General features: G+C 38.6%; 1 protein-coding gene across 1 annotated transcript in view; it reads right to left on the reverse strand.

The window, feature by feature from the left end:
- Positions 1–15,081, reverse strand: part of GUCY1A2 (guanylate cyclase 1 soluble subunit alpha 2) — a 462,235-nt gene that overhangs the window by 361,479 nt on the left and 85,675 nt on the right. Inside the window, exon 3 of the mRNA XM_018059849.1 lies at positions 13,615–13,736. Coding sequence (XP_017915338.1) covers positions 13,615–13,736 — 122 coding nt within the window. The remainder of the gene's footprint in view (positions 1–13,614; positions 13,737–15,081) is intronic.

Genomic DNA, 15,081 nt, shown 5'->3' on the forward strand with positions numbered 1-15,081 from the left:
AATGCCTGATGCACTGAGCAATAGAGAAGGACCCCCACCAGAGAGGTCATTTGAACACCAGCTGCCAGAAGCTAGAAAAAGACGCTAAGAATCCCATAACTTCTGCACCTGAGGCAGCCAGCATACCTGCACACTTGATGCCACCAGAGTCTGTCCTGCAATCCAAGCGGCAATACAACTCCACACTCAAATCTTCAGTGGGGCAGAGCTGCCAGAGGCTAGAAAAAATACTAATAACACAGTATCTCGTATACCAATGGCCACCGGCTCCCCTGTGTACCTGGCACTGTGAGGGTCCCCATGAGCCAAGCAGCCGTGCCACCTCCATGCTTGATCCCACTGAGACAGAGCTGCCAGAGGCTAGAAAAAAACCCTAAGAGTACTATATTTCATGCTCCCTTGGCCACTGCCTCCCCTGCATACGTGGTGCTGCCAGAGTCTCTGTGATCCAAGCAGCTGCTCCACACCCAGCCCTCACTAGGGCAGACCCAAGTCCTCCAGAGAAGCCTCAGGAGCAAACTCCTGTGGATGACCCACATGCAGAGGTGGGTGGGGATAAAACCACAACTGAAACCCAGGGGCAGTGTGGCTAAGGAGGAGGGCTGAAAATCTTCCCAAAACCTGTATAAGATGCAGATTAAATCCACATGATTAATTTAGGCAGAGTGTCTATGGAATATTTAAAAGAACAATGAGAGTTCCCACAAAAGAAAACACACTAACTCTGGCAGCTGTGGACATTGGAAGCAAAAATATGCAAGATTAGGACCAGATTAGAGTCTGAGCTGTCCCCACAATAGGTCAAGAGACTAGGCCCATATTGGAGGACATCCTAGGGAGGTGAAGATGGACTGTGACTCAGGGTGAGGTAAAGGACACAGACAGCTCAGATACAAGAAAAACATTTATTATTATGCTTATATTTTGATTTGTTCTGAATTTTTCTTTCTCTGACACTGTGCTTGTTGATTTTATTACTACTATGAACTGTATTTAAGCTTTTGAAAGTTTTTTAATCACACTTTTTATGTCCTTATATATTTTTACTGCTGTGTTGTCTTTTTGAGGTCCTGTTGGTGGCGGGGGGCGGGGGGGGTGAGTTCTGTCTTTTTAAAATTTTTGTTTGGTTGGTTTTGGTTTTTTGTTTTTCTTATTGTTCTTTACTTGCTGTAGTTTTCTTTAACACATATAAATCTTTTATATGTACTCCTATTTAACTTTGTTTTCCTATTTATTTTTTCTATTCTTGATTTTCTCTTTTTTCCCACCATGTTTGTTATTTTGTTTTCTCTGCTTTATTCTCTAGTTGGCACTCTGCATTAGTTTCATTTTCTGGTTTGTGCTTTAGTTAGTTTTGTTTTTAATTGGGCGATATCATTTTTGGTTTCCTTTGCTCACCAGGCCACTATCTTGTACATTCTTTTCTTTGAACTGCTTTGGTTTTGCTCGTGTATGTGTATGGGTATGTGTTTATGCTCTTTGGTTTTGTTCCTATTTGTCTGATTTTGTGTTTACTATTTGTCCTGGTTTGCTTTTGTTTCTTGTTTTGTTTTGTATTTTTGTATGTTTGTTTTAATCCCTTTTAATGCCATAACAAACGGCTTTTGTAATAATAATAAATGTTTTTCTCTTATCTCAGCTGACAGCGTTCTTTCCCTCACTATGAGTCACAGTCCCTGTCTGCCTCCCTAGGATGTCCTCCAATAGTGGCCTGTCTCTTGACCTATTGTAGAGACAGCTCAGACTCTAATCTGGCCCTACTTCTGCATGTTTTTGCCTCCAATGTCCACAGCTGCCAGATTAGTGTGTTTTCTTTTGTGGGAACTCTCATTGTCCTTTTATATATTTCATAGACACAGAGTCTGTCTAATTAATCATGTGGATTTAATCTGCATCTTGTACAGCTGTTGGGAAGATATCAGATACCAGGCCTGAGTCTTTGGAGTAGTAGCGCTTAGTCCAGGACAGTAGATGGCCAGAGAACTCTTGACTCCATGGAGTATTAATTAGTGAGAACTACCACAAAGGCCTCCACGTGTATCCAAGACCAAGAATCACTCCCCTGTTGGCAACACCCAGTGCAGGACCCTTCACCCAGACAAAAAACAACACAAAAACACAAAGCCAATCATCCTCAGAAAGGCTTCCCAAAGACATATCAAAACATAGCACTCACACACCCCTGCCCATCAGAGGAAAAAATAAATAAATAAACCTCAACTTCTCCCACCAGAACACAGGCACAAGACTCTCCCAACACGAAATCTATACAAACCACTGGATGAACCTCACCCATTGAAGGCAGCAACCAAAAGCAATAAGGAATGTGACCCTAAAGACTGGAAAAAGGAGACCTCAAACACAGTAACTTAGAAAAATGAAAAGAGAAATATTTTGCAAAAGAAAGAACAGGTAAAAACTCACAAGACCAAATAAATGAAGAGGAAAAAGGCAAACTATCTGATAAAGAATTCAGAGTAAAGATAGTAAAGATGATCCAAAACTTTGAAAATAGAATGGAGAAAATGCAAGAATCAATTAACACATTTAACAAGGAAAGAAAAGAAATCAAGAATAAACAGGTGAACAATACAACTACTAAAATTAAAAATACTCTAGAAGGAATCAATACCAGAATAACTGAGGCAGAAAAATGAAAAAGTGAGCTGGAAGACAAAATGGTGGATAGAACTGCTGAAGAGCAAAATAAATGAAAGAAAATGAAAAGAAGATAGTCTCAGAAACTTCTGGAACAATATTAAATTGAATCACATTCAAATTATAGGGGTCCCAGAAGAAGAAGAGAAAAAGAAAGGGCATGAAAAAATTCTTGAAGAGATTTGAGTCAAAAACTTCCCTATCATGGAAAAGGAAATAGTCAATCAAATCCAAGAGGCACAAAGAGTCCCATATATGATAAACCCAAAAAGAAACACTCCAAGGCACATACTAATCAAACTAAGACTAAACAAAAAGAAAGAATACTAAAAGAAGCATGAGAAAAGCAACAAACGGGAAACTCCATGTGATTAACAGCTGATCTTTCAGCAGAAACTCTGAAGGCCAGAAGGGAATGGCAGGATATATTTAAAGTACTGAAAAGGAAAAATCTGCATCCAAGATTACTCTAACTGGCAAGGATCTCATTCAAAATTGATGGAGAAAACAAAAGCTTTACAGACAAGCAAAAGTTAAAAGAATTTAGCACCACCAAACCAGCATTACAACAAATGTTAAAGGGAATTCTATAGGCAAGAAATACAAGAGAAGGAAAAGATCTACAAAAATAAACCCAAAACTATTAAGAACAAGCTAACAGAAGCATATGTATCTATAATTTCTTAAAGTGTAAACTGATTAATTTAGTCACCCAGAGCCAGACATTCTGAAGTGTGAACTCAAGCAGGCCTTAAGAAGCACTGCTGTTAATAAAGCTAGTGGCTGCAATGAAATTCAAGCAAAACTATTCAAATCTCTAAAAGATGATGCCATCAAAGTTTTGCAATCATTATGTCAACAAATCTGGAAGACTCAGCAGTGGCCATAGGATTGAAAGAGATCAATCCTCATCCCAGTTCCCAAGAAGAATAGTACCAAAGAATGTGCTAACCATCGGACAACTGCACTCATCTCCCATGCTAGTAAAGTCATGATTAAACTCTTGCATGCTAGGCTTCAGCATTACGTAAACCAAGAATTTCCAAATGTCCAAGCTGGTTTAGAAAAGGAAGAGGAACTAGAGATCAAATTGCCAACATTCACTGGCTTATAGAGAAAGCAAGGGAATTTCAGAAAAACATCTGTTTCATCAACTGCAGTAAAGCCTTTGTGTGGATCATGACAAACTGTGGAAAGATCTTAGAGAGATGGAAATACCAGACCATCTCACTTGTCTTCTGAGAGACCTGTATATGGGTCAAGAACCAACAGTCAGAACCCTGTATGGAACAACTGACTGGTTCAGGATTTAGAAAAGAGTACGACAGAGCTGTTTTCTGTCACCCTGTTTGTTTAACCTATATGCTGACCACATAACCAGAAATGCTGGGCTGGATGAGTTACAAGCTGGAATCAAGACAGGTGGAAGAAACATCAACAACCTCAGATATGTGGATGATACTACTGTAATGGCAGAAAGTGAAGAGGAACTAAAGAGCCTCTTGATGAGGGTGAAGGAGGAGAGTGAAAGAGCCAGCTTAAAACTAAATATTAAAAAAAACGAAGATCATGGCATACAGTCCCATTCTTGCACGACAAACATAAGGGGAAAGGTGGAAGTAGTGTCCGATTTCCTCTTCTTGAGCTCCAAAATCACTGTGGACAGTGACTGCAACCATGAAATTAGAAGATGACTGCTTCTTGGAAGGAAAGCGACAACAAACCTAGACAGTGTGTTGAAAAGCAGAGACATCACTCTGCTGACAAAGGTCCACAGAGTCAAGGCTATGGTCTTCCCAGTGGTCACATGTGGTTGGGAGAGCTGGACCATAAAGAAGGCAGAATACCAAAGAATTGATGTCTTCTAACTGAAGTGCTGGAGAAGACTTCTGAAAGTCCCTTGGACAGAAAGAGATCAAACCAGTCAATCTTCAGGGTGATCAACCCTGGATATTCGCTGGAAGGACTGATTCTAAAGCTGTAGCTCTGGTATTTTGGTCATATGATGTGAACAGCTGACTCATTGGAAAAGTCCCTGATGCTGGGAAAAATTGAGGGCAAAGGAGAGGAGGGCATCAGAGGATCAGATGGCTTGACAGCATCACCAATGCAATGAACATGAACTTGGGCAAACTCTAGGAGATGGTGAGGGACAGGGAGGCCTGGCATGCCACAGTACTTGGGGTCACAAAGAGTTGGACATGACTGAACAACAATAACAACAAATTGGTTAAACACGCCAACCAAAAGACACAGACTGGCTGAACTGATAGAAAAAAAAAAAAAAAGACCCATGTGCTGTCTAAAGAGACTCACTTCAGACCTAGAGACACATACAGACTGAAGGTGAGAAGATGGAGATACTCCATGCACATGGAAATCAAAAGAAAGCCGGAGTAGTAATTCTCATATTGAACAAAATAGACCTTAAAAGAAAGAATACTATAAGAGATAAGGAAGAACACTACATACTGATGAAGAGATGAACCCAAGAAGATATAACAATTGTAAATATTTATGTACTCAATATAGGAGCACTTTGATATATAAGGCAAACACTAACATACATAAAAGGGGAAACTGACAGTAACACAACAATAGCAGGGGACTTTAACACCCCACTTGCACCAATGGACAGATAATCAAAACAGAAAATTAATGACATACAAGCCTTAAACGTCACACTATAACAGGTGGACCTCATTGATACTTCAGGACATTCCATCCAAATGAAGAATACATTTTCTTCTCAAATGAAAATGGAACATTCTCCAGGATAGACCACTTCTTGGGTCACAAATCAAGCTTCATTAAATTTAAGAAAATTGAAATCATAACAAGCATCTATTCAGACCACAATATTATGATACTAGATATCAATTACAGGATTAAAAAAACTGTAAAAAACAAAAAAACATGGAGATTAAACAATATGCTTTAAAATAATGAACAGGTTACTGAAGAAATAAAAAGGAAAATCAAAAAATTATTCGAAACAAATGACAAAGAAAACGTGATGACTCAAAGCCTATGGGATGCAAAAAAAAAAAAGCAGTTCTAAGAAAGAAACTTGTAGAAATACAATTTTACCTCAGGAAATAAGAAAAACATCAAATAGAGAACCTAACTTTACACCTAAAACAACTGGAAAAAGAAAAAACAATCCCCAAAGTTAGTAGAAGGAAATAAATCATAAAGATCAGAGCTGAAATAAATGAAAAATGAAGGAAACAAGATTAATAAAACTAAAAGCTGGCTCTTTAAGAAGATAAATAAAAGTGACAAACCATTAGCCAGACTTATCATAAAAAAAGAGAGAAGAAACAAATCAACAAAATTAGATGAAATAGGTGAGGTTACAACAGAAAATGCAGAAATACAAAGGATCAAAAGAGACTATTAGGAGCAACTATATGCCAATAAAATGGACAATCTGAAAGAAATGGACAGATTCTTAGAAAAGTTCAACCTTCCAAGAGTGAACCAGGAAGAAATAGAAACTATGAACAGGCCAATCACAAGTACTGAAGTCAAAACTATAATGAAAAATCTGCCTCCCACCAAAAAAAAAAAAAAAAAAAAAGCCCAGATGGCTTCACAGGTGAACTCTATCAAACACTTTGAGAAGAGTTGATGCCTATGCTTCTGAAACTCTTCTGAGAATTTGCGAGAAAGGAACACTTCCAAACTCATTCTATAAAGACACCATCACCCTGATACCAAAAACAGACAAAGACATCACACACACACACAAAATTACAGGTCAATATTACTGAAGAACAGAGGTGCAAAAGTTCTCAACAAAATTCTAGCAAACAGAACTCAAAAACACCTTAAAAAGATCTTACACTATTATGAAGTTGGGTTTATCCCAGGGATGCAAGGATTCTTCAACATAAGCAAATGAATCACTGTGATACACCATATTAACAAATTAAAAGATAAAATCACATGATCATTTCAATCAGAACTACCAGCTGGGGCAATCCGAGAAGAAAAAGAAATAAAAGGAGTCCATATTGGAAAAGAAGAAAAACTCTCACTGTTTACAGACTACATGATACTATGTATAGAAAACTGTGAAGATACTGTCATAAAACTACTAGAGCTAATTTGGGGGCTTCCCTGGTGGCTCAGCTGGTGAAGAATTCACCTGCAATGCAGGAGACCCCAGTGTGATCCCTCAGTTGGGAAGATCCCCCCACTCTAGTATCCTTGGGCTTCTCTGGTGGCTCAGATGGTAAAGAATCTACCTGCAAGGTAGGAGACCTGGGTTCGATCCCTGAATTGGGAAGATCCCCTGGAGAAGGGGAAGGCTACCTACTCCAGTATTCTTGCCTAGACAATTCCATAGACAGAAGAGCATGGTAGGCTACAGTCCATGTGGTCGCAAAGAGTCAGACACAACTGAGCAACTTTACTCACTTCACTAATCAGTGAATTTAGTAAAGTCTCAGGATACAAAATCAATACACAGAAATCACTTGCATTCCTATACACTAACAACAAAAATCAAAAAGAGAAATTAAGGAATCAATCCTATTTACCACTGTGCAAAAAGAATAAAATATCTAGGAATAAACCTACATAAAGAGACAAAAGCTGTACACAGAAAACTATGACACTGATGAAAGAAATCAAAGATGACATAAACAGATGGAGAGATATTCCATGTTCCTGGGCTGGAAGAAGTAATATTATGAAAATGATGATACTACCCAATGCAACCTACAAATTCAATGCAATTCCTATCAAATTACAAATGGCATTTTTCACAGAACTAGAACAAAACATTTCACAATTTGTATGGAAAAACACAAGACCATGAATAGCCAAAGAAATCTTGAGAAAGAAGGATGGAAATGGAAGAATCATTCTTTGACTTCAGACTACACTACAAAGCTATAGTCATTAAGACAATATGATACTGGCACAAAAACAGAAACAAAGACCAATGAAACAAGATAGAAAACCCACTGATAAACCCACACATCTATGGGAAACTTATCTTTAACAAAAGAAGCAATAATATACAATGAAGAAAAGATTGTCTCTTCAATAAGTGGTGCTGGGAAAACTGGACAGCTATGTGGTAAGAGAATGAAATTAGAACACTTTTTAACACCAAACAGAAAAATAAACTCAAAATGGATTAAAGACCTAAGTGCAAGACTGGAAACTAAAAAACTCTTAGAGGAAAATATGGGCAAAATACTTTATGATATAAATCACAGCAAGATTCTCTATGATGAATCTCCTACAGTAATGGAAATAAAAACAAAAATAGATAAGTGGGACCTAATTAAACTTAAAAGCTTTGGCAGAGTCATGGAAACTATAAACAAGGTGAAAAGATATGAGAGAAAGGCAAAAGACAATAATAATGGTAGAAAATAATAGCAAATGAAATAACTGACAAAGGATTAATCTCCAAAATACAGAAGCAGCTCATGGTGCGCTGCAGTCAATGCGGTTGCGAAGAGTCAGACAGGACTGAGCGACTTCACTTTCACTTTTCACTTTCATGCGTTGGAGAAGGAAATGGCAACCCACTCTTGCCTAGAGAATCCCAGGGACAGCGGAGCCTGGTGGACTGCCATCTATGCGGTCGCACAGAGATGAACACAACTGAAGCAACTTAGCAGCAGCAGCAGCATGCAACTCAATACCAGACCAACAACCAATCTGATGAAAAATGGCACAGAAGACCTCAACAGACTTCTCTCCAAAGAAGATATACAGATGGCTAATAAACACATCAAAAGATGCTCAACATTGTTCATTATTAGAGAAATTCAAATCAAAACTATAATGAGGTATCACCTCACACAAGTCAAAATGGCCATCATCAAAAAAATCTGCAAACAATAAATGCTGGCGAGGGTGTGGAGAGAAGGCAACCCGCCTGCATTGTTAGTGGGAATGTAAACTGGCACAACCACTATGGAAAACAGTATAGAGATTCCTTAAAAAACTAGGAATAAAACTATCATATGATCCATTAATCCCACTATTGGGCATATACCCTGAGAAAAGCAAAATCAAAAAAGACACATGAACCCCAATGTTCATTGCAGCACTATTTACAATAGCTAGCACATGGAAGCAACCTAGATGTCCATTGACAGATGAAAGGATATAGAAGCTATAGTATATAAACACAATGGAATATGACTCAGCCATAAAAAGGAATGCATTTGAGTCCATTCTAATGAGGCGGATGAACTTAGAACCTATTATACAGAGTGAACTAAGTCAGAAAGGAGAAGGTAATGGCACCCCACTCCAGTAATCTTGCCTGGAAAATCCCATGGACGGAGGAGCCTGATAGGCTGTAGTCCATGGGGTCATGAAGAGTTGGACACTTACTGAGCAACTTCACTTTCACTTTTCACTTTCATGCATTGGAGAAGGAAATGGCAACCCACTCCAGTGTTCTTGCCTGAAGAATCCCAGGGATGGTAGAGCCTGGTGGGCTGCCATCTGTCGGGTCGCACAGAGTCGGACACAACTGAAGCGACTTAACAGTAGCAGCAAGTCAAAAAAACAAACATCATATATTAATGCATATATATGGAATCTAGGTAGATGGTACTAATGAACCTATTTGCAGGGCAGCAATGGAGACACAGACATGTGGACTTGTGGACAGGGTAAGGGGAAAGGAGAGAGTTGGACAGATGGGGAGAGTAGCATGGAAACACACACTACCATACGTAAAATAGATAGCTGGTGGGAATTTGCTGTACAACTCAGGAACTCAGACTGGGTTCTCTGACAACCTAGAGAGGTGGCATGGGGTGAGAGGTGGGAGGGAGGTTGAAGAGGGAGAGAACATGTATACCTATGGCTGATTCATGTTGATGTATGGCAGAAACCAAGACAATAATATAAAGCAATTATCCTTCAATCAAAAACAAATTTAGTGAAAAGTAAATAAAATCATATAACTTGTTATGCAAATTATTTACTAAATAAACAATACTTTTAAGACTTCTAAAAGCTTCCAGTAGGGAGGGCATTGTTCACAACTATCTCTCTTTAAATATCCTTTTTACAGAGTTTAAAGCCTCTTTAGATGACTTTATTATATCACAGTGAATACCAGAGTATCAAAATAAGGACTAGTCTGTATAGTATCCCTAATTTATAAATAATAAGACAATATAACAAAAACTAGCTTCTAAGTCAACAAAGGAAAATCAATGGCAAAAATGTTGATGTCTAGAAATAGTTCTTTCCCATTACTGAGGGTATAAACCACTCTGGAATATGCACATTTCCAGGGAGTCCTAGGGAAGAAGCAATGGAAAAATGAATGACAGAGGTGTAACTGGTCCTCTGCAACGATCTTTCTCCTTCTCTTCAGGTTTCTCTTTTTATACCATGCCAGTCACTAATCTCAAACTTTAACCTGAAGAGCAAGTAAATGGTCAAACTAGAATTTATACCAAGTCAATAGAGATGGTCATTTTGAAAGAACAAAAAAATTGCTACTCTGATCATATTTTCTGACCTATGACTTTAAATGTTTTTTATGACATGTGAAATATAAGCAACATTCATATGAGTGAACAAATGAAATTCTAGTCTCTACCACGTGTGTGTATTCATCGCTTAGTTTTGTCTAACTTTTTGCAACCCCATGGACTATAGCCTGCCAGGCTCCTCCGTCCATGAATTCCATGGACAAGAATTCCTACAGTCTGGAGTGAAAGTGAAAAGTGAAAGTGAAGTCACTCAGTCGTGTCTGACTCTTAGTGACCCCATGGACTGCAGCCTACCAGGCTCCTCTATCCATGGGATTTTCCAGGCAAGAATACAGGAGTGGGTTGCCGTGCCTTTCTCCAGGGGATCTTCCTGCCCCAGAGATCAAACCTGGGTTGTTATCTGGTTGTACCAGGTAACAACATTTTTCTTTAGTTGAAACTCTATTTCTCCATGTTAAACTGTCCAACTCAAAACAGGTTCATTTTCCTTATGGTATTTTTCTTTCCAACGAGTTAATCAGTTCTTACCTTTGCATAATCTTTGCACAAGAGACTTTAAATGTAATTTTTTAAAAAGGTAAGATCTAAGCAAACCAAGATTAACCCATACTTCAGTGACTTGTTAAAAATAAAGCTTTCATTGAATACGACTAGTAAAGCTGCTATCTTTGTCTTTAGTCTATATTTCAAGAATTATGAAAGGACATTACTCAAGAGAACAGCTACAGCTTAGGCACATGCCATCATCTAGTGAACAGGTCCGTCATCTACAAGATTGTGCTTTATGCATTTTGAGAACTACCCATCATTGCTTACAGGGAAAAAAATCAGACTTAATATCTCTGTTTTAGAAAAACCTAATGGCAATGAAAATCTAAACGCTGTTACATAGCCCTTTTCTAAATTATACTTACTTATTTAAAAACTACTCCTTCCAATACCATCAGGCAGCATACTTCCTATGTTGTTTTCACTCACTAACTTGATCTACCTCATGGCAACTTCTGAAAGGCAACTAAGCTGAGCTAGGCCTACAGTAACACCTATGTGTGTGCGCTCAGTCGCTTCAGTCACGTCTGACTTTTTGCAACTCTATGGACTATAGGCCCAGAGAAGGCAGTGGCACCCCACTCCAGTACTCTTGCCTGGAAAATCCCACAGATAGAGGAGCCTGGTAGGCTGCAGTCCATGGGGTCGCTAAGAGTCAGACACAACTGAGTGACTTCACTTTCACTTTTCACTTTCACTTCGGACTGTAGGCCCGGAGAAGGAGATGGCAACCCACTCAAATGTTCTTGCCTGGAAAATCCCAGGGACAGGGAGCCTGGTGGGCTGCTATCTATGGGGTCGCACAGAGTTGGACACGACTGAAGTGACTTAGCAGCAGCAGCATGGACTGTAGCCCACCAGGCTCTTCTGTCCATGGGATTCTCTAGGCAAGAATACTGGAGAGGGTTGCCATGCCCTCTTCCAGGGGATCTTCCAGGCCAGGGATCAAGCCTGCATCTCTTATGCCTTCTGCATGGGCAGGCGGGTTCTTTACCACTAGTACCACCTAGGAAGCCCCAACAGAATCACCTAGTGGTGACACTGGTGGTTATTGCAACAAATTATCTAACTAAAATTTCTTGTAGGACTTGTGTACACTTATGTGCAAGTTATAGTTGGAAAGAGTCTTTAGTAATTCTTACATACTCTTCATCTTGTACACCTTTTACTCCCTCTAATAGCAATTCTCAAAGTGGGGAGCATAAGGAAAGGAAAGGAGATGTGAGGTTCAGGCAATCATTTAGAACTGGCAAGTAAAGAACATTTTTTCAATATAATAAACATCACTTGACCAAGATTCTGATGCATTCCTCATAGTGGGACACCATCTCACCCCATTCATTCAAATGGGATGGTACGGGGAGGGAGGAGGAAGGGGGGCTCAGGATGGGGAACACATGTATACCTGTGGCGGATTCATGCTGACGTATGGCAAAACCAATACAATATTAATAAATAAATATAATTACTTTATAATATTAATAAATAAATAAATTTATATTTTAAAAATCACAATGCATCAAAAGTAATTGATATTGCTTATGAGAGAGTCCTAGGAAATACAGAATCAGAAAACTATAAACAGTTCTTGGGTGATACCCAACCCCCTCCCACTCTCAACCCTTATCTTCTCCAATAATAATGTTTGTCTGGGAAGCATTTCACCCATGCAGTTGCACTAAGATTGAATAAGTAAATCTTTGGCCTTCCTTTTCACTGCCCAATACTGTCTTGGACAAGCCACTTAGAACTCTATGCCTCCCTCACAAAAGTTTCATATTCTTATTATAATATTCTATGTTTAAGAAGGTTACTCAGGAAGAAAATGTAGTCAATGTGTAGCTGTAGTCCCAGTTTGAGTGTTAAAGCTAGGTGTGCCTCTAATATGTTTAGAAAACTCTGGTAAACTCATGAGCTGAGGTCACTTGAAATCTGTTTGTAGGAGGAACTCAGATGTCTCCAAGGAAAGCACTTACCCTAAAAGGAAAGAAAGGGAAGCAAGTTTTCCCTAGTCTCCAAAATCTGATTCTGAGAGAGGTGATTCTGAGTTTTGTATGGAGTCAGTCACTAAGATTTGTTTTTCCCCACTACCACTCCCCACAACTCCAAGGATTTCTGTCTGAGTCATAAGGCAAAAAGGCAAAAGGCAAAAGTCATAAGGCAAAAAAAATACTGAAAGAGGTTTATTTCCCCCCGAAAAAAACTCTGTAAGATATTAGAGCAAAAGGTATTCCTGCTATGTTATCTACTTTGCATATAATAAAATGTAGCTCTCACACACCAAGAACTTCAGATCACAAGACAGTACATCTCACTTATGGTACCTTATGGCCACATGAATCAGTGCAGTATAAGAGTAATCCTTATCATGGTGGGAACTTCTAAAAACAGCTCTCTGTCATAAATATTAGTATTTTCAAGATAGACACTCCTCAACAAGTAGGACACAGAGACTTCCATAGATGACCTGCTTTACTGCCTTTGAGTTGCAGAGCCTACTATGAGTACATGTGAACCACCCTCCAGCACCAACCAGGCTTTCCAGAAATAGTGAAATAAATGAGAATAAAGCAAAGGCTTTGAGAAAAGAGGAAGATCTCCAGTTTCAACTGAGAGTTAGAGCCAGAGAAATATGGATTACAAGAGGCTAATAATACTAACATATGAATATCTAGAAAAGTATACCTGGAATGTGTTTTTAATATAATATTTTCCAATCTCTGAGTAAATGGCATGCAGGTAATTTTCATTTAAACATCATCAGAAGTATTGAAATTAAATCACTTAAAGACAAGGTCTTGGTCTCAGTTCACCAGAGTCTTCAAATCTCTCTTTAGTGAAACTGAAACACTCTTTTCCTTTCCTCTCCTCCCCTCACTCATTCTCTCTCAATCTTATAAATACATAGTTACTATACCGAGTACATTAGCAGTACACTGAAGAATTCCTGAGACCTCTTCAATGTCCTCTTTGTTGGAATGGTCTGCATAGGAGCATCTGTTAGAGATATTGTAGAAATTCTTTTCTGTATCCCTATAACTAAGAAGAAAACAAAATTAGCATACGGAGAAATTTTTCAAAACCTCTGCAAATGCATTCCTATACATACACACAAGCATACGTAATTTATACTCTTGGCTTGATAATATTTCAAAATCACTGAAGCTTTAAAACATAATATCTGGCATAACCCACCAGTAATATCAGCATAAGGAATGTGGACCTGTGGACCTGGAAGCAATTATTAATAAGAAAACAACATGTAAAAAAAAATGGTGAGAACCCGAAAATATATCAGATTGTATAGCTAATGTTTCTTTGCTTGAGTCCTCCGCAGACACTGGCAATTTGTTTCTACAATGAATTTTCCTGAAAAAAGAATAATTAACCGTGATAATTTGCATTGGCACTAACTGAGTTGAAAGTAAACACATCTTAACTTCTACCACAGTCAAGAAGATAGAAGTATGGTGCAGGGATAACAAGCAAACAAAGTGTTTGGGCTCTGACAGAATTTGAATCACAGTTTTACCTTTATCTGTGAGACTTTGGGCAACTTATATAATCTTTGTTAGTCTAATTTTCCTCCTTATAAAATGGAGGTAACTCCTAAGTTTCTTATGAGGACTGAAAGATAAAATGCCTGCGTTGACTGAAACTTTTCCAGTTTCCTTTGAATTAAAGCTAAGGCACCAAAGCTGCGGACAATAGTGGTCAGGGTCAAATGCCCTAATGTTCCAAAAGATTAGCCAAAAAGAACAGACATCATCTTCAGAAATTAAGAAGTGACTAAATGTCACTACCACCTCATCACCAGCATACAAAAGCAAAGGAATAGGAACAATTTGAAAGAAAATAATCAGAAGAATGAGTTAAAATAATTAGGAAAGCACAGCTGTTCTCCCCATTACACCCTCATACAAGCACAAGTAAAAGAGAGAAGGAGAATGTTCCCTGCAGAAACCCAGTTGGTGAAAGAGGGATCCACTCTGACAGAGACTGAGGGTTAAGTATCTCATTCCTCATTAAATATCTGCTGACAAAAAAATAAATAAATAAATAAAGATCTGCTGACATGATGGAATTTCTGAACATCCTGATATATCTGAACAGAAGAAGACGATACCAGAGAGACTTATCCAGGGAAAATCAAACCAAACTGGGACTGGCCTACAGTCCTACCATTTGATAAGGTAAAAAAATACGAGTTTCTCAAGAGTTAGGGAAATATCACTAAAGAAAGGTGAGCTGGGGGTGTCCCATCCTTATTGTTTTCCCATTCTAGAAGCTGCAGCCAGGGGCAGGAATACCACTAGCAAGACTGTGGAATGAAATCCACAGAGCCAAGAACCAGGGAATCTGAAGCAGTAAAGGCAGAGCCTAT

This window comes from Capra hircus, chromosome 15, assembly GCF_001704415.2.
Source record: "Capra hircus breed San Clemente chromosome 15, ASM170441v1, whole genome shotgun sequence".
NCBI lineage: Eukaryota > Metazoa > Chordata > Mammalia > Artiodactyla > Bovidae > Capra > Capra hircus.